Source organism: Mytilus californianus, unplaced genomic scaffold (genome assembly GCF_021869535.1).
Source record: "Mytilus californianus isolate M0D057914Y unplaced genomic scaffold, xbMytCali1.0.p SCAF_3, whole genome shotgun sequence".
NCBI classification, from domain to species: domain Eukaryota; kingdom Metazoa; phylum Mollusca; class Bivalvia; order Mytilida; family Mytilidae; genus Mytilus; species Mytilus californianus.
The window spans coordinates 54,585,837-54,611,787 of record NW_026262679.1 but is presented as its reverse complement, the minus strand read 5'-3'; the positions used below and the strand labels follow the sequence as shown (position 1 = coordinate 54,611,787).

General features: G+C 32.5%; 1 protein-coding gene and 1 pseudogene across 1 annotated transcript; both read left to right on the top strand.

The window, feature by feature from the left end:
- Nucleotides 1-2,434: 2,434 nt before the first annotated feature.
- On the top strand, nucleotides 2,435-8,410 carry LOC127734912 (heavy metal-binding protein HIP-like; annotated as a pseudogene).
- Nucleotides 8,411-10,435: 2,025 nt separating this feature from the next.
- On the top strand, nucleotides 10,436-12,567 carry LOC127734911 (heavy metal-binding protein HIP-like). Its single transcript, XM_052244946.1, has 2 exons — nucleotides 10,436-10,673; nucleotides 12,158-12,567. Exons 1-2 carry the CDS (start codon nucleotides 10,436-10,438, stop codon nucleotides 12,565-12,567), a joined length of 648 nt encoding a protein of 215 aa, XP_052100906.1.
- The last annotated feature ends 13,384 nt before the right edge of the window (nucleotides 12,568-25,951 follow it).

Below are 25,951 nucleotides of genomic sequence, written 5' to 3'. Positions count from 1 at the left end.
AATAAAAATCTAGATACAGAATTCTAATTTTTATGAAATCCTACAGGTTGAATCATACTTTCAGAATAAATCCTTACATTTGTTGAAATGATAAGGTTGCAGGTTTGACCAATGTCTGATATCTATATCTATGCTTTTAATACCAATCATCTGTAATAATCGTGATTTTATAAATTGGCATGGCACGCATAGTCATGGATTTGTTCCATATTCTTTTTATTTGATAACTATCCTCAAAATAACGAACAAACTTGTTATTTTCTTTGTTGCTATTGTGGTTTCCACGGTAAATAAAGGCAACAGTGGTATACCGGTGTTCAAAAGTTACAAATCGATTAAGGGAAAACAAATCCGGGTTACAAACTAAAACCGAGGGAAACACATCAACTATAAGAGGAAAACAAAGGAACAACAGGAACACTGAAGTGCAACATACATAGAAACGAACTATTTGATAACAACTGCCATGTTCCTGACTTGGTACAGGACATTTTAAGAAAAAATGGTGGGTTGCACCTGGTTTAATGGCTAGTAAAACCTCCCGCTTTATGACAATGTTAAAAAATATCGCTAAAATGACAACACTACGTGACAGAAATACAGCACAAACACACGCAAAAACATTCATCACAGAAAAACGCACAAACAAATAATATATATAAAAAAATAGTCGACACAACATGCAAACCGCAGAACAACAACGAACATATTCCATCAACGATAAACACCACAGGATATCACAAACAATGACGCGCTTACGTAACTAGCATGCAATCTCGAACTTTATACAATTATTTTCACAATACTCGTACAAACAATTTTCATGACAATGATGGTATTGAAAGGCAATTTTATAATTATTTGGACTACAAATGATAAGACATAAAACATTATTCAATCGAAACCATAACAAAACAAAACTTCAAAAATAAATACATGAATGTTGGATGTACAAAATACAGAGACACGTCGTATAGTAATGCAAATTCACACTCGGTATAACAGTCATATTCGGGAATAGGTCACGTTCGGTACTTAGCAGACAGACGACATAGATGTTAAACCACAATCTAAGACGTGGTAACAATGTCATTAGTTAGTTTAGACACAGACACATCATATAGATCGACTAATTCGTGATAGTGTCCATAAAATTTACGGAGTGTCATTTTTAATCTTCCCTCCTCATAACTCTGTTGGAGCAGTTTCTGCGTAAGGAGCACACTCCTGTATATGAAGTCAGTATAGTGTGAACATGCTCGAGCATAACGTATCAATTGAGATATTTAAACACCATATGACCGAGCAGAGGGTATGTTACTGCTGAGAAATGGGAAATTGATAATTGGGAAGTTGAAATCATCCCGTTTGTCATAGATGTTAGTGTGAAGTCGTCCATCTGTGTCAATATTGAGGAAAAGATCAAGGTATGAAGCAGTCCTTTTTGTATCAGTAGTATCCTTAATTTCAAGTTCACTGGGATATATGAGATGCAAGTACTTACTGAAATATGGGTTATTCAGTGATAGGACATCATCAATATATCTGAAAGTAAAATTAAAGAATTTTGCAAGGTGCTTTTCCTTTTTGTCTTGTAGAAGGTTCTGAATAAATTCTGCTTCATACGAGTACAAAAACAAGTCAGCCAGAAGGGGTGCACAATTAGTACCCATTGGTAAAAGTGGTTACTATTTTAAGGTAAAAAGCACAAAAAATCATTAAAAGTTTGGTATTTTCATGAGTATTCTCTAAAAAACTTCAAACAGTATTTTTATTTATCTGCATGTCATTACATTTGTATTACGTTTATTGAAATCCTGAACTTCATAACAAACATGAGCATATCAAACCAAAAAGGAAAAATGGGTTCCGTTAGAATGAGCTAACGATCTATAACTATATTGTGGATTCATTATAGTTGTTTGTTGGATATCAATTTTCGTAGATTCGTGGGTACAAGGGAACCACGAATTTAAAAGTTCATCGAATTACAAATTCTCTATGGAAATGCATATAGACTTTGGCAATTCCAAGAAATAAAAAATCCGCGAAAAAACGCAAGTTTCCTCAATCCACAAAAATTGATACCCACGAAAGTAATTGAATCCACAGTATACGAAAGGAAAAAAATAAAACTAGGTAACGAAAAGTCGAATAGGGATTCATTGCAAGAAAGGAACTATATTGATAGGGAGACTCCAAAGCCAAATGACCGAATTAACCAGATGTTTGATTTATATCAACAAGTTGTATGAGGCTGTTATGAGCAATTTTCCCAAAATACAAAAATGCCCGTGCACTATCTGAATAGGACAAGTATACAAGTATGACTTATCATTGATCATGACTTTTATATATATCTAAAGTGAATGCACTTGAAATTTGATCGTTGATTATTTATGGTTCACGCAGATTGCCTAATATCTGTTCAAATATGGGAGTTTTCTGCAACATGGCAATCATTGCAGAAATTATATGTCTATTTACTGTGTCGGTCACTGTAGTTTGTGCCGTTAATTCTGTAAGTGGCCATTATCAGGAGAATGATCGAACATTTTCAAAAAAGACTTTTATTAGATGAAGATTACCACACTATTATTGATAGAGTGATAAAATATCACGAATGAAATTGGGGCTTTTAAGAATGATGGCGAAACTCTTAAGAATAAAGTTGAAGCTGTTGAGAAAGAAAACTGTAAGTTGCCAGTTAAATATAAAGATTAAGAGACAAAGGGTATGCGTCAATGTGACAACAACCACAATCTAACGCACATTCAAAACACCAAAATGACATCTCTAAATTGGTCAACATACATTTTTTACAAAGATTGACAAGTGCCTTTACATTTATGACAATTTTGAAATCCTCCTAATATATTGTATGTCAGCTGATCGGCAACGTAACGCTTTGTATGGGGTTTTCCGATTAATCTCCCATATAAAATAATGAAACTTGAAAAACAATGTTTGCAACATTTTTCTTCAGATATTATCTCTTAATCTTTTAAAAGCTTCTGTAAAAGTTTTATAAAATTCTATGAACATTTGTCAAAGTTACTGATGTCTAAAAATATTTAACCTCAGACTGTATTAAATTGTCACCTGCAAAAAAAAACGAAGTCCATTTATCAGTAAAATACTGAGGAAAAAGAAAAAAATATTAAAATTAGTTATTGTCTTTTTATCATGAGAAAGAAGCTGTCCAAGTTTCGAAAAATGTCTGCCAAAGGTTTGCCAAAATAATTCACATCTTAAAAAAAATCTGTAATCAAATGTTTACTGCAAAAAAACTTAATCCAAATAGATACGGAATAAATGGGAAAAAAATAGTTTAGGATTCTGCTCTGGATAAAAAAAAACTTCGCTCCAAGTCCCATGAATGTTTGCGAAATATTGATGTCTAACATAACTTTAATCTGGCTGAATCTGTATTCTAATGACGTCGACGATGACGGAATGTAGGATCGATATGTCTCACTTCCGCGAATATCGTGGCCGGCTCGACAACGAGGCGATCTGGTGCATATTGTCAATGTTATACAACTATCCACTAGTGTTCAAAGGATAATGCAATCCATTACAGGCAACGGTACGGCTTCAGCAATGATCAAAACTAATACCATATATCAAACTTTAAAAGGACACAAGGAGAACAAAATATGAAACAAATCAAAAGACGAAACCAACGGCATGATCAAAGATTAGGCTCCATGCGTCATATTATGGACTCTGGGCTCCTTTGGGCAATCAATATCTTTTTTTTTGTCTTTGTTTTTTTTCCGGGGTTGCATTTATAAGACTCCGGGCTCCAATTATATGTCTTGGGCTCAACTAATAGGGAAAAGGGGGTTTCGAGCTCCGGCGTAAGGATCCGGGATCGAAAGGAACTGTGGAGCCCGTGGTATTACTACAAACTGTTTAGGCTACAGTAGTTTACAGATGTTCAAATCTCGTAAATCAATTAGAAAGACACATGAACTCCAAAAGGAGCAAGACCGGTACGTCTACACTTAGGGTAAGCGTGTCCTGCTATGCATGCATCGCCCGCTATGCAAATTCACACTCAATCAAAATGTCACAATCGGTAAAATTACAGATCAGATAACTATCTTGTAATCAAAAGATCCAAGTCGCGAATCATGTCGCCAGTGAGTTGAGACACCGACAAATCATTTCGGTCAACCAATTTGTGATTGTGACAGCAAAACATGTGTAATGTCGATTTGGTCTTTATAATTGTTGGGACCGCTTTTGCGTAAGGAACGCATATAATATATAAATAAAACGCATAAAATATACCAACTTTAAGAAGCCATAAAGGGACACATAAAACAATGAAACAAATCTGAGATCTCTGATTCTCTATCACGGATTGATTCCCTATCACGGATTGTTAATCCGATATAACTGAGAAACCGAGATAACTGATTATTCATCTGAGAACACCGGTTTGGAATTTGTGATCACGGAATCCGACATGACGGACTGGAAACCGAGATCAGATTATTATTCCGAGATAACAGATTGGTAGTCCGGTATCACAAGTTATTAATCCAAGATCACGGATTTGGAATCTGAGATCACGGATTGGCAATCCGAGATCACGGGTTAATTTTATTTGTATGTGTCCCTTTACGTATCCGTACAATTACTATACAATATCATTGCGAAAAAGAAGCCATTATGAGTATGTAGGTTGCTATAAGTGGTCTTATTAAAAGATATTTAATCTGTAAGCATGTCACCGGAGGCAAATAGAAATACAAGTTTATAAAAATGTCATAAAATAATGTAGAGAATTTAAAAGTTTTGAAAATTGATGTTTTCATGCAGCAACATATTTCACTTGTGTAATTAGGTTTTTTTTTTGTTTTCTTTTTCAGCTTTGATAAGACACTCGGCAGTCGCCTTTTTTGGTGGAAAAAGCAAAAACCCTCACTGGTCAAAACCACCACACCTACTACGACATTATTAAACTAAATATCGGAAACGCCTACTATCTTACTTATGGAAACTTTATTGCCACTGTAAAGGGCCTTAACCTGTTCTCCGTGACAGCATGCTCTACAGGAAACCATTTTACTGTTGAAGGCCATACTTTGACCTATAATGTTTTACTTTTACAAATTGTGACTTGGATGGAGAGGTGTCTCATTGGCACTCACACATCTTCTTATATCTATATACTGCTGACTCTGGAATCCAAGGCCATCATGAATATAAGCAAACAAAATTAAAAAGGCTATTAATAGATGACAACTACGCTGTCATGAGTAGATTAGATAACCTTATCAAAGAATTCGAAGCTTTTAAGAAGGATAATGGTAAGTTATGGTAGTCACTATTTAATTCTGTTTGGTAAGTTTTTGGTATTTAGTTTTGTTTGGGTTTTTTTCGTTCTTTTTGTTTAATCCGTATGGTATCTTATGTTAGTATGATTTTTTGTTTGGTATTCCAAAGATCAATGCAATCTACCTTCTACCATTTATCTCAACCAGAAATATCAGATGACTGTTTATACGAGTTAATACCCTCAAGTTGTGACCAATGGTAGCATGTTTTTCGGCTAATTGCCGTTTTACTCTAAAATGAAATTCTCTATATAAATTTATATATTTGTTGACCAGTTTGAAGAACTTATTTGGCAGAAGTATTAGAAAAATTGAGTACATACAACTGGTTTATAAAACGGCTGTCCCATATGAGTGCGATGAAAATATAGTCTTATAAATTCCAATACATGCTTGATGTTGGTCAGGCTGACAACTTGTTGGCTGGATTCGATTTTAAGAAAGGTTTCTGCCGGAAAATTAAAAAAGTAGAGACAAATTCCCCGGTTATTGTTTCACTCAAATTGTCAGAATATAAAAAAAAAATATTTAAAAGGCTAAATCATATAACTTGAAACCGTTTTTAACTATTTTACAAATTTCCGTCCAATCAAAATTTTATTCACAGCTTCGTGTAACTGTTTATAGCATTTTGATAATTTATCAAAATGCCATAAACATATGTTTTTGTAAAATTTTGCATCGGAGGACGTCGCAAACCTAAATTTATTAATTTGTAACCGAAATACATTAGCAACATAAATTTGGTTTTGGTTAATGATGTCCTTCATATAAAATTTTGTATGAACACTCTAAAGGAGAAGGTATGGTTATGCCACTCTGTGGGTCCCTTGAATTTGAAAAGCAAACATATCATAAATCAAGAACTATGGTGTTCTGTCTTTGTATATCTTATGTCAAATATGTCAATTTCAACATTTTTATGACATTACAGTGACACTACAGATAATATTAACCTGTTCATTCATCAACAAATTCAACATAAATGTAAAAGTCTTGGGAAATGCTACTGTTTTTGCAATTTCAGGGGCCAAATAATCAATGGCTCTTATCATACCCCCTCCTTTGTCAAAATCTGTCAGAAGTGCGGTTTTGTGCTATTATCTTCAAGCAGTTATGATCTGGTGATCTATTTAAAAATAAGCCATACTATTCTTAGAGCATTAAAGTACACAAGTAGTACTAGTGGAGCTATGATATCATGAATTAAAGTAAAGATTAGAAGACTTATGAAAATGGTTCTAGTGTGAAATACACACTCTAGAAATTGTTAAATCGAAATTTTCATAATCTTTTGTAGCTTTGCTGAGATATTCTCCGATTGCCTTTGTTGCGGAACTGACGAAGAGCAAATCCATTTCGATCTCGTAAAATTTAACCTTGGGAATTCCTATTATCTGTCTCATGGGAACTTCATCGTCCCTGTCAACGTTCTCTACCTGTTCGCATACGAATCATTACGTAGTTCTTGAACTTACTGTAAACTCCGCTGTGATTGGGAAGGTGTTGGCTGGCAACACAGCTTATAATATATGCAGTTCCAGGACTTTTCTGCAACACCTTTCAACCGACGATGACGTCTTTGTTCAGCATAAAATAACTGGTGATTATCTACTAAGCTATCCGGGTCACTGACTTCCTTCGTTTTCCAGTGTCCTTTTAAGAGCTTTTTAAATCTGAATAGATAATCGCATCGACTACAAGGATTGGAGAAATTGGAACCGTTATACAACCTGTTCACGGAGTTCATACTTCCTTTTACCACAATGAGCCTATCAAGAATATTCCTGACAGTCAATGTTTTATTTAGAGCATGATACTTCTAAAATTCTTATTTTGAACAGAGCTAGGTAAAAATAAAATGCTCCGCAGGGCGCAGCTTGATACGACCGCAGAGGTCGAACCCTGAACAGTTGGGGCAAGTATGGACCCAACATTCAAGCTTGATACAGCTTTGCATTTGGATTGTGATTAAATATTTGACACAGCATAGGTTTCTGACACAGAATGAATGTGGTCTAAGAACTTAAAAATTTTAAATTGGGCATTCACCTATTATGGTCCAATATCCAAAATCTAAATACATGGTTAGATTCAGCATATCAAAGAACCCCAAAAATTCAATTTTTGATGAAATCAAACAAAGTTTAATTTTGGACCCTTTTGACCTCAATGTGGACAAAGTTGATAACGGGGCCCAAAAATCAAAAATCTAAATACATGGTTAGATTCAGCATATCAAAGAACCCCATATATTCAATTTTTGTTGAAATCAAACAAAGTTTAATTTTGGACCCCGATTTGGACCAACTTGAAAACTGGGCCCATAATCAAAAATCTAAATACATGTTTAGATTCAGCATATCAAAGAACCCTAAGAATTCAATTTTTGTTAAAATCAAACTAAGTTTAATTTTGGACCCATTGGACCTTAATGTAGACCAATTTGAAAACGGAACCAAAAATTAAGAATCTAAATCCACGGTTAGATTCGGCATATCAAAGAACCCCAATAATTCAATTTTTGATGAAATCAAACAAAGTTTAATTTTGGACCCTTTGGACCAATTTAAAAACGGGGCCCAAAATCCAAAAACTAAATACACGGTTAGATTCAGCATATTAAAGAACCCCAAGAATTCAAGAATAAAACCCCATTGAAATTGGTCAAGAAATAAGCAATTTATACGAAGTATCTTCTTTTGCACAATACTGTGCAATTAAATATTTCTTGCTATTGCGCAATACTGTACAATTGACAATTTCTTGCTATTGCGCAATATTGTGCTATTGGATATTTCTTGCTATTGCGCAATACTGTGCAATTGAAGATTTCTTGCTATTGCGCAATACTGTGCAATTGAAGATTTCTTGCTATTGTGCAATACTGTGCAATTGAAAATTTCTTGCTATTGCACAATACTTATTATATAATAATTTACACATCCTGTTTGGTGTGTATCTCCTACCATATCATTATTATTTGCTTTTAAATATAAATCAGAAATAACCAACTTAAAATGGAAAATTTTAAGAAAAAAAAAAGAAAAAAAAAACAATCCCCCCCCCCAAGTTTTTTGAACCCCCTTATGATTCATCACCCCAAACTCAATCCCAGCCTTCCCTTTGTGGTATGGAACCTTGGAGTACAATTTCAGAGAGATCCATACACTTGAACACAAGTTATTGTCTGGAAACTAGAAAAAAAGTGTTTTTTGGCCCCTTTTTGGCCCCTAATTCCTAAAATATTGAGGCAATTACCCCCATCATCAATCCCAGCCTTCCTTTTGTGATATGGAACCTTGTGGTACAATGTCAGAGAGATCCATACACTAACACACAAGTTATGTCTGGAAGTTACAAAAATGCTTATTTTTGGCCCCTTTTTGGCCCCCAATTCCTAAACATTTAGGCAATTACCCCCAAACTCAATTCCAGCTTTCCCTTTGTGATATGGAACCTTGTAGTACAATTTCAGAAAGATCCATACACTTACACACAAGTAATTGTCATGAAACTAGAAAAATGCTTGTTTTTTGGCCCCTTTTTTGCCCCTAATTCCTAAAATTTGGAGGCAATTACCCCCAACATCAATCCAAGCATTCCTTTTGTGATATGGAACCTTGTGGTACAATGTCAGAGAGATCCATACACTAACACACAAGGTATGTCTGGAAGTTACAAACATGCTTATTTTTGGCCCCTAATTCCTTTACTGTTGGTACCATAACCCCCAAAATCAATCCCAACCTTCCTTTTGTGGTATTGAACCTTGTGGTAAAATTTCATAGAGATCCATTCACTTAAAATAAAGTTAGAGTGCGAAAACCAATGTGTCTTCGGACGACGCCGGACGACGACGACGACGACAACAACGACGACGACGCCAACGTCATACCAATATACGACCACAAAAAATGTTTTGCGGTCGTATAAAAATTGCAGTGTAATAATACATTGCAATAGTCCATAAAGCTGAATATTATAGATTTAGAAATGAGGCGATGTTGCATGATTATCAATGAGACATAAGAAACTCCCATTCCGTAATTAGACATTTGTGAAATTTAAACTCCCATGGTTAGCAAAGGTTTTCATTTTTCGGTACGCATCGAAAATTTTAACGAATTTACGAATGCATTATGATGAGAGCTATTTTTAAACCATTGTATTAACCATCTGTACTGCATACCGATGAATTCTAAGTACATATTGTCGAAATGGAACAAAATTTAGCAACAAAAGAATAATTAAAACCTTTTTCAGTTTGTATTTAACCAAGGAAATAGACTTGAATGACAGTTCCTAATTTTCTAGGCTTTTTGTATAATACAACCATGTAATGTTACGTTCATTACAAACATGCGCATATCAAGCCAAAAAAGAAATGTGCACTCCATAAGAATGAGCTAGCGGTCTATTACTATAAAGGAAAGGAAAATGAAAACTAGGAAACGAAAATTCGTCCCGTTCATCGCATATTTAGGAATGAATACTACCATATGAAATTATAATATCGTGGTTGAAAAAGGCCATTTGTCTCTATAATTCAGGATGATAAATTTTATTCGTATATTAAGAAAAATCTAGATTGTTTAGAGAATTTATTTATCATCTAAATATCTGCTTGTATTGCTACAATACCTACCAAATAGTGTTTCGTTGCGTCCGAATCTATGAGGCTTTGTCATATATATGAATTGGGATTCATAACAGTAACAGAATACTTCTGCATTAGGAGGGGCACATGATATATTTCATACCAGATTTGCAATTATGTAAGTTTACTATAATCATTTTCATTTTTTCCGTAAATCTCTATAAGATCACATAACTTTTTTAAACCAATTTCACATGAACAAAAAGTGTACTGTTTATTAAAGAAAACAATCAAAAACAGCTTTATACTAAAGAACGAACTCTTTTTTGTCCCTAGAGATAGGGAGACTCCCAAGCCATATGACCGAATTAACCGACGATCTTATCATTTAGTTTGGCTTCTATATATATCTGAGGTGACTGCACTTGCAATTTTATCGCTGATTATTTATGGTTTACACAGATTGACGAATATCTGTTCAAATATGGGCGTTTTCTGCAACATGGCAATCATTGCAGAATTGATATGTCTATTTACTGTGTCGGTCACTGTAGTTTGTGCCGTTAATACTGTTAGTGGCCATTATCAGGAAAATGATCGAACATTTTCAAAAAGACTTTTATTGGATGATGACTACCGAACCATTATCAATAGACTGAACAATCTCACGAATGACGTTGGAGCTCTTAAGAATGAAGTCGAGGCTCTCAAGAAAGAGAATTGTAAGTAGCATGTTAGATATGGATAAAAAGAGACATGGGGTATGCAAAAATGAGACAGCAACAACAATCCGATGACACATTCAAAAAACCAAAAAGAAGTATTCAATTTGGTCACCATACATTTTTTCCAAAGCTTGACAAATGCCTTTATATTATGACAATTTCGAACCCCCCCCCCCCCCCCTTCCACCCCGGAGTCGAAAGCATTTTGAATAAATTTTATAGAGACTATCAAAGATCTACCATCAAAACCAAATTGCCAAAAAAAACATTGCAATACGACAAAAGAAAACAACTGATGAGGTTCCTGACGGCTACATACACATTACCGAAATGTTCATTTTTATTTAATAGGTATAACATACGAAGATGTGGTAAGATCGCCAATGAGACATCTACACAAGTCCAAATGACGGGGATAATAATACACTACAAGTCACCGTACAGCATTCAACAATGAGCAAAACCCGAACCGTAAAGTCAGCTTTAAATCGTTATATTCCATGAATGTTCAAAAAGGTTATTGATGTTTCCACAGTTTAATCTATAAGTAAAATAATGAAACATGAAAAAACAAATTTCAACATTTTGCATCAGATGTTATCAGATTAATCTTAAGAAGTTTTGTCAAAATTTCATAACATTCAAAAAGAAAGGATATGGTATATCATTTCATGACGCAAAATCACTACACGCACATTAAAAAAAAAAGAGCAACAGAACAGCGCCTTTTTTACTTTCTTCGTCTCATTTTTACAGTTAAGACTTCGACCTAGAGCTAAATTTCACTTCAGGCTAATTTTGTAGAAATTAGGCCACGAAATCTAATAATTATTGTAAATAAATTAAGGCGACAGATGTTCAAATCTCGTAAATCGATTAGATAGAAACAAATCAAGTTAACAAACAAAGACTAAGAGAAATCATGAACTCACAGGAACTCCAAAAGGAGCGAGACCGGGTACATCGACAGGGTAAGCAACTCTTGCTATGCATGTATAATCGCCATGCGAATTCACAATCAGTCAAAATGTCATAATCGGTAAAATAACAGATCAGACGACTATACTGGTATCTAAAGATCTAAGACCGCGAAAAAATGTCACCACTGAGTTGAGACAACGACATATCGTATCGGTCAACCCCTTAGTGATGGTGACCGTCAAACTTATGTAGTATTGATTTCAGTCGTTCTTTCTTATAACTCTGTTGGAGCAGTTTTTGTGTAGCACATATAGTATATACATAAAACGCAGATAATATAGCAATTGCTATATATCATATGATTGTGAAAAAGAAGAAGCCATTATGATTATGTAGGTTGCTAAAAGTGGTTTTACCAAAGATATCTAGTTCGTAAGCAGTACAAGTTCATGAAATAGTAATGAAATAATGTAGAGAATTGAAAGAGTGTTAAATTGATGTTTTCATGCAGCAACATATTTCACTTGTGTAATTAGGGGTTTTTTCATTATCTTTTTCAGCTCTGCTAAGACACCCAGCAGTTGCCTTTTTGGTGGAAAAAACAAAAACCCTCACTGGTCAAAATCACCACATCTATTACGACAGCATTAAACTAAATATTGGAAACGCCTACTATCTTGCTCATGGAAACTTTATTGCCCCTGTAAAGGGCATCTACCTGTTCTTCATAACAGCATGTTCTCATAGCAGCCATACTATTGTTCTAGAGCTTACAGTGAACGTCGCAGTGGTTGGGAAGGTGTTGGCTGGTGATGAACATTACACTGAATGCACGTCAAAATCTTTCCTTTTTCAGCTGTCCGCTGGTGATGATGTTTACGTACAGCATGAAGCCGTTGGCGACTATCTTTATAGCAACCCGATTTATGGATATCCCTCGTTTTCTGGTGCACTGTTAAAGGTTTTGTAATATAAATTAAAAATCATTATCTCTTGAAGGAGTTTTTCTTCGTTTATTTTTATCCATTTCTACTTTAAGAAGGACAGTGTCGGACATTTGTCTCTCAATAGATCACCTACGGATAATTTCGTGAAGTTGTTATGTTGTGCTTTGTGGGTTTTCTTACTCGCAGACAGCTTGAGCATTCTACCAAAACGTTCTATAATTTAATAATTCTAACATGCAGAGCTAAACGATTGCCTATTTGGACACGGTTTTACTGCAGTAGGGAAGACGTTGCTGTTACCATAGTTACTTATAAACTTGTGAAAATTGGTTTATACCTAATCAGATTGTATAGTTTGTGTCTACATGTATTCATACAAACCGCACCTAAAATATTTCTATGGGCGGGTGCAAATGCACTACACAAGTCGTAAATATGATAATCTGCATGACTAATTTGTTAATTATGGTTGTGCTCTGTAATATGGTAAATTTTTATTAGTGACCTTGCAATTTTTTCCGCTTCCAAAATTATTATCAAAACCATTGAAAATTTTGAAAAAATTCATGAATTAAATTTATAACAAAAATGTATCATGAATTTACGGAAACTTTTATAGGAGTATTGATAGCGAGGTCCTTTATAAAAAAATATTTCATGTTGATATGATGGCGTGCATGTCGTTTCTAGGTAGCACGGTAGTATTTGCATTCCAAAATTTAGGTTGCTCTTTTGTGTACCCTACTTAAGTCAATGTATTGGAACATTATGATTGGACAAAAAATACAGTATCAACTGAACATACTTTCCCAAACTGAGGGATGAATCAGGTGTAGAATAATATGAAATAATTTTACATACAGATGAAAATGAATTTTTGAGAATTTTTTTAAATTTTGTATTCACTGCACGATAAAAGAACTAAAAGCACTGTGGCCTTAGGTTCTTAAAGATAGCAAAAAAAGTAAACGGTCATGATACATATTCAAATTCATTTCTGAATAGTAAAATGAAAGTACTTCAGTTAACAGTGACTGTAGAATTTTTAGCAGTGATAGAAAGTGGTAAAAATTCTAAAAAGGCTATCATTATCCCTTATGGGCCAGGAAATACTACCGTGCCACCTATAATGGCACACATGTTCCACTAAACAATAAAGGAGCACGCATTTTCACTTTTTTCTCTGAAAGTTTATGGCTAATCTGAACTAAATTAACCCGGTATAATAAATGGTAAGAATAACAAAATATCATTGCAATATGATTTTGGCAAAGAATGTGTGGTCGCCAGAGGCAATTCTTGTTTCTAATTAGTTTAGCTCATATTAATGCGAGGATTAATCGAGCATTTCAAAATTTAAAAATTAAACTATTGATTTACTTTTGTATTATAATATGCATGTACAGGATGTAACTGCGCTGTTTTTATTTCATTTATTGTACTTCTCTTTGATTATGATATCAGCTGTCATTGAGTGTATATGCATGTTAATGGTTTATAGCTCGATACCATCCTATATATATTTGTTATTTTTCGTGTCGTCTATAAATAAAGTCTATTTGATTTTATCGAATCAATGAAAACTTACGAATTTGGGGCCGGTTTCACGAAGCTATCCTAAGACCTGTTATAAGATATATCTTACATTTGTATGACATGTCTTATGATCCTCTTATGACTATCTTAGGACATATCTCAGACCTCGCCTCGAAGCTGTCTTATGATGATCCTAGCAAAGATATCCCAAACCTGTCGCAAGTTCTTTAAATTTAACATGGATTTATGGAGAAATTAATTTTAATGTAGTACGTGTTTCCCATAAATTACTAAACGTATTGATTAATATTCCATAATTAGATAATTTGCAAAATTAATATAAAAAATAAGTGTAAGTTTTATAAATAATCTATAATTAAAAATACACCAATATAAATATGAAAGTTCAAATACAAAATGGAGTAAAAAAATAAAATAAAATTATGACAATTGTTTTTGTACAATTGAGATGAATTCAATTTGTCACTGTATCGGTTGTAATAAGGTTAAAGGATAAAATCGTATATTCTTGCTATAAATAGATCGAATGTAAATTGTTTATAAATCATTTTGATAATCCGTCAACCTATAAAGATTTTGTTATGAGCAGGAAAAGGAGTCCCAATTTCCCAGAATCAGAGCTTCAAACTCTTTTGGATGCCGTGAAAAAGAACAACTCAGTGAGTACTTTTTTTGTATCACCTAAGTAATCCAAAGGATTGTCAGGGTCTATGAATATTCTATTTCTGCGTATGTTTTGTTGTCGTCGTCTGAGGTGCATTAAAACTACAGGAGGCATATCTATTTACAACTCATGTTAGGACATCATAACGATGTCTTAACTTATATCTATCATAAGACCATCGTAATTCACCTCTCGTGTAGTCCTATCTTTATGACCAACTTTAAGAGATGTCCTAATTTAGGACCACTTTGTGAAACCCACTTATGACTAAGATGTGTCGTAAGATCATCCTAAGACATGTCTTAGTCCTAAGACAGCTTTGTGAAACTGGCCCCCAAAACAAATGTTAAAAACCAAAGAATTTAATTAATTTAAATTCGCCTAAGGAATTCGAGCGATTACATTGAATTTCCAAACTAAACGAAATTTTTTTTATCCTTTAAATCGTAAGGAAGGTTCTGAGGCTAGTATGGTGAATATGAGAAAATAAAGGGACGACATACGCCAAGAGATTAGAAAAGCTCACGCTGGAACTTCACATTTTTAGCACCAATATCAATATTTTGTACAAAATAATTAATACAATATGAGTAGGAAACATGGAGAGCTTAATACAATTTTGTACATTTATCAATGTATTTTAACTTTCTAGAAAAGACCCCAGTGAACTATATTCTTTATGGTTATTGAGGTGTCATGCTACAGGCAAACATAGATACATATATAAGTCGAATAAACTTGCGATCTAGAGGAAAAGTGTGAAGATCAGAAAATATTTATTATGTTGTAGTATCCTTCAATTATTCTGTTCTGTTTCATCTAATGTCATTAGGAACCTAAAAAGAGAAATGGGATGATACAGTGGATGAAAATATATTATACTACAAACAATCTATTTCAGTTTAAACATATTTCATTTGCAAAAGTAGCAAAAGGGATTGGACACAAGTTATAACAACATTATTGACGTCCTCTCCCTATATAAATATAAACACAAAGTACATTAGATAATAACGAAAAACATAGTAGGAATGCATGTGTAAATACAAACTGCATACAAAAACAAAAAACAAAAAAATACAATATAATATGGAATAATGTATAAAACTGGACTGGAGTGAAGAGTTGGAAAGTAGGAATTCAGAATGTTAATTGATTGTTTTAAATATTTGTGTTATTCTGATATATACGAAAGTACGAAAGTACGAGAGCCTATTACATGTAGGGTCACCAAAAAAAAAATTATCTCGTAATTACAAGATAAATATTTCGTAATTACGAGAAGACTATCGCGTAACTACGAGATAATTATCGCGTAATTACGAGAAAACTATCGCGTAATTACGAGATAATCATTTTTTTATCTCGTAATTACGACATAATCATCGCGTCATTACGAGAAAACTATCGCGTAATTACGAGTTAAGATTATTTTATCTTGTAATTACGAGATAATTATCGCGTAATTACAAGATAATTATCGCGTAATTACGAGAAAACTATCTCGTAATTACGAAATAAAATTACATATATATATAGTCGTAAGAAGGTTGTTATAGAAAGTAAAAGATGTATTTATTAATCGATTTGAATGAAATTTAAGCTCTTTTTTTTATTAATTTTTAAGTTAGATAATTTATGTTATTGGCCACTTATTAAAACATAAAAGATGATTTTATAAATTAATTGCGTAAAAAGGAAGCGAGGAATTAAATCATATCAGTAAAACACATCTAAAAAGCCTATATACTATAGCCGATTGACTACATCATGTGTTTGCGTGTCCAAATCTACAAGATTTTTAATATGTGATCATAGACATAAACACATCGTATACCAGAGGCTCACATGAGCTTGTCACCGGTGTCTGGATAAAACTATTATTATTGCCAAATAGAAAGTTTGTTTTCAATTGGCACAAGAATTTCGGAGGAAGTAAAATACAACTGCCATTGGTTCCTGTTTAAACTAAGTCCTATCGAAGATCACCAGGAAAAACAGAAGGGAGCAAGGATTCGAACTCTTATGTGTACAATAAGAAGAGATATAATAACTATTTTACTCTCTTTCTTGTAAGTAATAATTATAATATGCCCCCTCCCCTCCCCTCAACCGAATGTTGTTTTGTTTTTGGTAAATTTCATTTATCTTTATCGCGAAAATAGTCAACAAAATACGAATTTCGTAAGAAATAAGAAGAAATATAACAATATTTTAGAAATTTATTAACATGTTGTGGGAGCCTTTGCAGTAACAAAAGAAGCTTTTTTGCTTTGTTAAATGTATAAATGCTACAGCGCAAAGAAAACGGGTTATGAAAACTCCTTTATCTTTATCTTATATTACACTTTTGAATTAGCTTGTTATAGGGGACATTTACCCAATTTCGCTCTGTATATATCGTTTACAAAAAAGTCGATAAGATTATCAACTTTTGTACCCAAAAGCAAGGGTTGTACCTCTTGTTAACATATTTTAAGGCACCAATTCAATATACTAGTAAAATCCAGTTGGTCGAATAAGTGCTAAACGACCCATTTACATATAAAAAGTGTCAGAATGGAAGAGGATTTATTATCATTACCAACGAGGAGGAGGGGGTGCCTTGATTTTTGTCATTGACTACCTAAATATGGCATCGCAAGTTTTTTGCATGTATTATTTGCAATATTTTTGATATAATTCCAATATACCATTAATGTTTGTATAAAAATGATTATCTCGTAATTACGCGATAATTTCCTCGTAATTACGCGATGATTATCTCGTAATTACGCTATAATTATCCTTATCTCGTAATTACGTGATAGTTTTCTCGTAATAACGCGATAATTATCTCGTAATTACGAGATAAAAAACTTCTTATCTCGTAATTTCGCGATAGTTTTCTCGTAATTACGCGATGATTATCTCGTATTTACGCGATAATTATCTTATATCGTAATTACATGATAGTTTTCTCGTAATTACGCGATAATTATCTCGTAATTACGCGATAATTATCTCGTAATTACGCGATAGTTTTCTCGTAATAACGCGATGATTATCTCGTAATTACGAGATAAAAATCTCATCTCGTTATAACGTGATAGTTTTCTCGTAATTACGCGATAATTATCTCGGAATTACGCGATAGTTTTCTCGTAATTACGCGATAATTATCTCGTAATTACGCGATAGTTTTCTCGTAATTACGCGATAATTATCTCGTAATTACGCGATAATTTTCTCGTAATTACGCGATAGTTTTCTCGTAATTACGAGATAAATAATTTTTTTGTGACCCTAATAGGCTTTCGTAGATATATGATTGTACAGACTCAAAAATTTCTTTGTTTTGCAGAAAAGAAAGGTCACCGTCACCAGCCAATAGAAGCTCAATGGATATAGCATCTATTGAGGCAAGCAGATGCGAGGTTATATAAACAAATTACAGACTAAAACGGAAGAAGAAATAAAACAAATACTGCCATAGCATTTGTACGGAGCCCCTTTAGTGCCAAAAATGAAATGTATAATATTTGTGCGCGCGACTTTTAATCTTATGCGCACAACTTTTAAAATTGTGCACACAACTTTGAATCTTGTGTGCACAACTTTAAGCAAGCCAAAGTGGACAAAAAGACTTATTTTTTTAATATTTATAAATAATTATAGATATTTATAATTCTTTTATTAATATGTATAATTCACTTATTAATATTTATTATTCATTTAATATTAATATTTATAATTCATTTAATATTAATATTTATAGAAATGACAATTAAAAATATTTATAATTCATTTATTAATATTGATAATTCATTTATAAATACTAATACTTCATTTATAAGTACTAATAAATGATTTATAAATATTAATAATTCATCGATGTATTAATATTTATAAAGTACTTTGGGATGAAAAAATGAATTCTCCTTATTTGTGCCAAAAATTTTGCAGCGTACTTATTACGTCATTAGGGAAATCCATGAAGTCGAAGATGGTAGAATCTAGCAGAAGAGTTGCAAGGGGAGCCATAGCAGCACCTAGGCAGCGAAGAAACCTCACGTCACTAAAAATTTTAAAGTTTTAATCTTGTCTGCCTAGCGAGATTTTCTACCTCTTCAAAGTCATTACCCAACGCTATTCTCCAAGTAATTGATTTAACTCGGCTATTTCTTCAGCCATCTTTTAATTTTGTGTTTAATCTAAGAAGAATAACTTTGATTATTTTGAATAAGTATCTCTGTTGAATCTGATTTCAGTTTCATGTTATAAATGAATTATACATATTAATACATGAATCATTAATATTTATAAATGAATTATAAATATTAAAAAATCATTTATTAATATGTATAGTTCATTTTTTTAATATAAAGAAAAGTTGTTTCTATATTAATATTTATAATTCTTTTATTAATATTGATAATTCATTTATTAATATTAAAACATTATTTATTAATATTTACAATTCATTTATTAATATTTACAATTCATTTATTAATATTTACAATTCATTTATAAATATCAATAATTCATTTCATCTATATGAATATTAATAAATGAATAATAGATATCAATAAATGCATTATAAATATTAATAAAAGAATTTATAATTATTTAGAAATATTGATAAATAAGCCTTTTTGTCCATTTTGGCTTGCCAAAAGTTGTGTGCACAAGATTAAAAGTTGTGCGCACAAGTTTAAAAGTTGTGTGCACAAGATTAAAAGTTGTGCGCAAAAGATTAAAAGTTGTGCGTACAAGTTTAAAAATTGTGCGCACAAGATTTAAAGTTGTGCCACAATTTGACGATATGAAATTAAGCTAGGGTCGAGTGACTTCGACAACGCGATCAACACTAATATGGCAGAAAATAAGTGGAGCGAATGATGCTGCTGCTAAGTCTAACAATTATTCAGTACACTGTGTTTTTCTAACTTTCAGCACAAAATCAACACCTTTCGATACCATCAGCCATTGTGTATCGGACAGGCCCTGTACCATGTTCAGTACGAGTTGCTATTATTTGGTAATTGAATGGGCACTAAGCTGGAGGAACCTTGATACCAATTAAATTCTTGAGAGAAAATTTAGGGAAATTAAAATTGAAACATCTTATTCCAACCGTTTTCGTCATGTTAGCGTTTATTGGGATTCTAGTGATACGGGATCATGTGACTATAAGATACAACTATTAAAAAGTAAAATAACCAAAATACCGAACTCTAAGGAAAATTCAAAACGGAAAGTCCCTTATCAAATGGCAAAATCAAAAGCTCAAACACATCAAACCAATGGAAAACAACTATCATATTCCTGACTTGGTACAGGCATTTCCTTATGTAGAAAATGGTGGATTAAACCTGGTTTTATAGCTAGCTAAACCTCTCACTTGTATGACAGTCGCATAAAATTCCATTATATTGACAACACTGTGTGAACAAAACTAACAAACATAATAGGTAAAAATTTCAAAAATAGGGGTACAGCAGTCAACATTGTGTTATAATCTTAATCACTATAAAAACACACAAATATGTCAACAAAGAAAAACAAAAAGACATATAGACAAAGCACATGACCAAAAATGAAATACAAAATTACAAAAAATGACCATAGCATAATAACACAATGGCGGGATGTATAAGTAATGACCCACGCCAAAAGGAAATTACCAAAAATGAACTAAAGAATAATTAAAGGTTAATAATTTACAAAAGACAAATAAAAGAACACTATAACACGTAATTAAGATGATAAACAACGTCAGTAAATAGAATCTATACTTCAAGACCATCATGTATTATTTGTGAAGTTGATACGGAATATTTATCAACAAGGTCTTGGTATCTTCCGATGAACTAAAAAGAACGAGACGTTCTTTGACATAACCCTTGTTCATCAACTTCCTACTAGACACTAGTGACGTTTTATAAATTCTGAGTAGCAGCTGCAAGCTCTTGAATACCGAATGAGTTGGGAATGTATATCCCATATTAATATAGCAAAAAAGACGATGTCCGTATAACTAGTGTATTGCCATTATCTTTTTATAGGGATGTCAACTCTGTGAACAATTACGAATCGCGTACTCGTTGGTTTTAGTGAGCGATACTCAAGTGCTCGCTCGGGAATATATTTACAACACGGAAACACAAAAATACGTACTTTTTATTCTGTGGTTTGTTGTTCAAAGGACAAAAAACCATCTACATAAGTATCTAGGACAAGGAATTACACACCATAAGTAATAGCTCATTACCTACAAGTACTAATAAAGTAAAAAACAAAAATCTGATCAATATAATTTAATGTGATGGGTGAAGTGAACCAAAACCGCGAACTGGTCGACGTGTGGTAGCGGTAAAGTTAGAGTGATACCTAGTGGTATTCAATAGTTGTCTTTCTACAGGTACATAAAATTATAGAAAATAAAGACATCAACACCCATGTTATACCGAAATAATAAAGAATTTATTATGTCAACATGTTTCACCACATGAGTGGCGTCATCAGGACGGTTGCAATAAGAAAAATTATCCCTGAAGTACATTGTATGTGGACTCCCGAAAGTTGATAAAAGCAGAAGTGGTAAAAAATAAATGAAAGATTAAAAATAAAATGATTTATTTATAGAATTGTCATTGTCTTGTTGATCTGTTTATCCAAAAATAATTGTGTGGGTTCCGTACGTGGTAATAGAATGAAGTTCGTGTTGGGTTACGTCACGTCACAATTGTTCGTTTGACGACGTTAAAATGAAGGGAAAAGTTATTAATAAATTGTCTGTATCTTTTCCAAAATAGACAACACCTCACTGGACATTCCGTACAATTTCAAATTGCTTCACTCTGAAAGAGGTACTGCTTCCATATTCGTCGGGAATTTTGTGAAATGTATGGTGTCGCACATGTAGGGAATAATACGGCTATCTGTTGTAAGAGTCTAAAAATTCCGATGTGGTGTCTGGGACTTGATGTTTGGCGTAATATCAGTAGAATCTTGGCACATATTTATTCTCTAAGTACCTGGTCAGTTGTTTTTCAAGTTATTTAGGCCTTGGACATGTAAATTCTGCTAGATTATCCCGGTTGTTTCGGCTATATAAGGGTGATCATATCAAACAATAGTATTTGGTAATCGTTAAGAAAACACATGTTTACAAAGGCGTAAGGATTAGCAGTTGAACGGCAAACGATTTAATGGCGTCTAAGTTCAAGACATTGGTCACGTGATAAAAGGTCAGAGTTTACCGTTTTCTTGTGAACGTGTACACCTCTTGGTTTTTTACCTCGTATCGTCTAATTGTAACTCGTACATAAATAAAACTTGTGGGGTCCAAATCTTGAGTAAATAAGCTTCATTATTATGTATACTTATTTATGAAAGGTGTTATAAAAGTATTCTAAAACAACGATGGAAGTTGAAATTTTTTTTGGAAAATTTACGTAGGTCTACGGAAAATCCCAAATCATTTCTTAAATGGGTTTGGTAACGTATGGAAGTGTATAAAATATGAAGTAAAACCATTTTCTGGATCTTATATATTAATTATAGATCATAAATTCCCCGGATACGCAATTGTGTCAGCTTATTCGTGGCGAAGCGGAGATCAACGGGAGATAACTCCGTACACGCGTCGTAGGAAACTGCAAGTTTACAACAGTAAATTCGAGTAAAATTAATGATTGTAGTTATATTTCGACACTTTCTTGAATAACCATTCAATATTTAATGTTCCTCTACTCTTGTAACATTAAAATAGTCATGGAATGTTTGAATATGGCATTTTTTCAAGTAGCCTAAAACAGGTTTTTGAAAACTTCCAAAGAAGAAAATTATAGATAACTGACTTTTCTCTGAAACTTGGACTTATTTGTATATTCTCAAACACCCTTTTGGTAGATGGAATGATACAAGTGTTTGTTTTACTTTCTTTGTATCAATATTCTTAGAAAGGATATGAAAATAAACTCAGTGTTTGTACATGTTGGTTGTTTAGAACAGTTTGTGTATATATGTCTCTGGTTTAAATATATTAAAATTTCACTCTAAAATTAGACTTGAATTTTTATATTTAAATAAGTATCTAACATAGAAAGTTGTTAATCTGGTGCACTCAAAATGTTCCATCAGAAATGAGATTTAACAAAGTTATTTAGACTGAAGAACTTGTCACTTTTTATGCTGATCATATGGGGAAAAAAGAGTGATATTATAAATCCTAACACAGCATCAATTGTGAAACAATAGTTCTTTCCTACAGACATTTTATTTTTCAAGATGCGAGGCTTGCCGATCAATTTACATATTTAAGATTTCACTGTTAAGAGTGGAAAAATAACTTATTGACAGAGATTCTGTATGGGAATGTTTCTCTTGATATTTTTAAATACATTTATGTTACCAACTACATTGTATCTTTGTTTTTCTACTATGATCTGCAAAGAGATGGGTTCTTTATGTGTGACCTCAATGATCGTCAAGCATGATTATTGGTAGCCTTTATTCCTGATGTAACAATGGAAAATTCTGAGAAAAGCAAGAACTTTTAAGCAGATCCAGGTCTTTTATAAAGAGAGGGTGGATTATTCCTAATTTCCATATACAGAAAAAACATATTTCATTTCATGCCAAATAATTACATACAAGAGGGGTTTATCAGCCATTTGTCAGCAGAACTTGTGTTACAATAGAATTTAAATTTGCATTACATTAAAATACAATATGGAAAAAAAGAAAATGTAGACAATACATGCCCCCCCCCCTCCTCTTTGAAAATTGGCTTGATCCACCCCCGAGATAAGAAACTATATAAGATGTACAAGTTCCGTTGCTCGCTCTTAATCAAGAGAAAAAATCTGAACATCCAAAAAGCCAGAAAGGGATTTAAAACATTATAATCAACACAAAGAAAACTGAACAAAAATCTGTATTGCAATCTGATATCATGCAGTTCTCATAATTCCTATTACATGTATTACTTCAAATTTTGATTTTTTTTCCTTATATTTGAATTCATAAGTCCTACAAACAACTGTTGAGTCCTTTAATTAAATTATTGATTGCATAATGAATGATTAGCTAAGCTGGTCTGTAAATAAAGTCTGAAAATGCTTTGTTTAAATAAAAGAGTGTTATTATGTCATAAAATATACTGAATCAACTTCAAATTTAATCCAAATTCATATTTAACTGCTCTAAAATGCGTAGTCAATTGAACTACAAAACAAAAACCTGAGATTACTATAACAATTAACATAGAGATTGGTCACTTCCCATGTTATAGTAGTCTCAGACAAAAACAAAGCTGACTTAAATACATGTACAGTATGTTCAGAAATTTTTTGAAGAATGGACAACAATGAGATATTTATTTTTCTGATATCAGAAAAAATCTCATAGTATCAAATCAGAATGAGAGTTCTTTTTATTGAGATAATCAATTTAATCGAATTATTTACTTTAATAAAAACCTCATGATAATATCTGAATTTACAGTCATGACTTAGCTTGTCAACCTCTACACTTAAAAATTTAAGCTTCCTAGGCCTAAATGTGGTTGAAATACAGACAATTTTGGTAACTTTTACAAAAAATCTCTTTTTTATGACATACCTTACAATTTCAGAATAAGCTGCATTAAGTTATATATGTATCACATATAAGAATGCTAGTTTGTATTTTAATATCATGATTATCATGATTATTGCAATAAGTTGTTATTATTCAATTAATTAAAAAAAACATCAATTATTTTTGAATTGATAGATCTGGAACTAGTACATACATTTGTTTTTTTAAACATCTATATACTATTCATTAGGGAACTTATTCAAATATATTTTGTACAAGACAGTCATGGCAGTTCACAATTACAGTGGTCATTATAAACATAATGACACAATTTATACAACCAAATTTTATTGTTGATATATGTAAACTGAAATCATTGCAGAATTTTTCTTTCAAATGATTTAATGTTTGTTAGTCACTTACTTTAAATACTTAACCTGTACTAAAATAAAGAGATGTGGTACATGTATGATTGCAAATGAGATAACAGTATAGAAACTATCCACCAGAGTCCAAATGTCTGTTAGCAGTTAAATTATAAGTCACTTTACAGACATCAACAATGAATACATTTCATTGTTATCAGGCAGATGAGGAAATAGAGTAATGATAGCTTTTTAGCTTACTACATGTACAAGAGAATATAAGAAATATAATAATATAAATAAGGAAATAATAGAGACAAAAAAGACAGGACTTAGCCACTGGACTATATGTAAAGTGTTCCCTTACTAATCCTTTAAGGAGCTGCTGTATACTTAGAACAAAGGATGTTGAGGACTTGGCCACATCAATCAGCATTTTTAGACACTACATTATGGTCAATTGCAATCTGCCCTATTTGCTCCAACCTCTAATGAGTATTAAAATTAATACCTAGGTGGGAATTAAACCCATGTACACTGTTCATTTACTCTTTTGTTCTCTATGTACATACATGTACATGTATATGAAATATATCAAATGCAAAAAAATGCTGGAATGTAAATATGGTAATTTACATCATGTACATTATTACAGCCTCTTTTTTTAAGGACCTAGTAAAGGAGGTCCCTGGACCTAGCTAGAACTATTTCTTAGGCAAGGTGTATTATATAACTCTTGAAAGTAGTTAAATGCAATTGTAAAATTAATTTTATCTGCTGTTAAACAATAATAACACGATAATGGTTATTTCTAAGTATTTAGTAACAACAGCGTGCAATTTAGGTAAACAAACATCAATAATCTACCACGTGTTTGTCTGCTGTGCTTGAATATTCAAAACGACCCATCGGGTTTATTTACACGAATTTTTGCTAAAGCAGACAGTTAAACATGTCTGTTTACCTAATAAGTTCTATAAAAAATGCATTTGCTGTTATGACTTGTGTATGCATGGAAATATAATGAACATAACATTGATTATTTACCGTAAATATTGAATACACATCATTCCTGAGCTATACACACAAAACACATGGCACTTTTGTAACGATGGATGGTAACGTATAGCCACTTTATAACAGTAAATCCCATTGGATAAGCTACCCTACACAGTACATAATATGCAAATTAATGATTAGATACGAATTTGTGTCAGCTCTCAAATCGATGGAAAAATGTAAACATTGGAATCC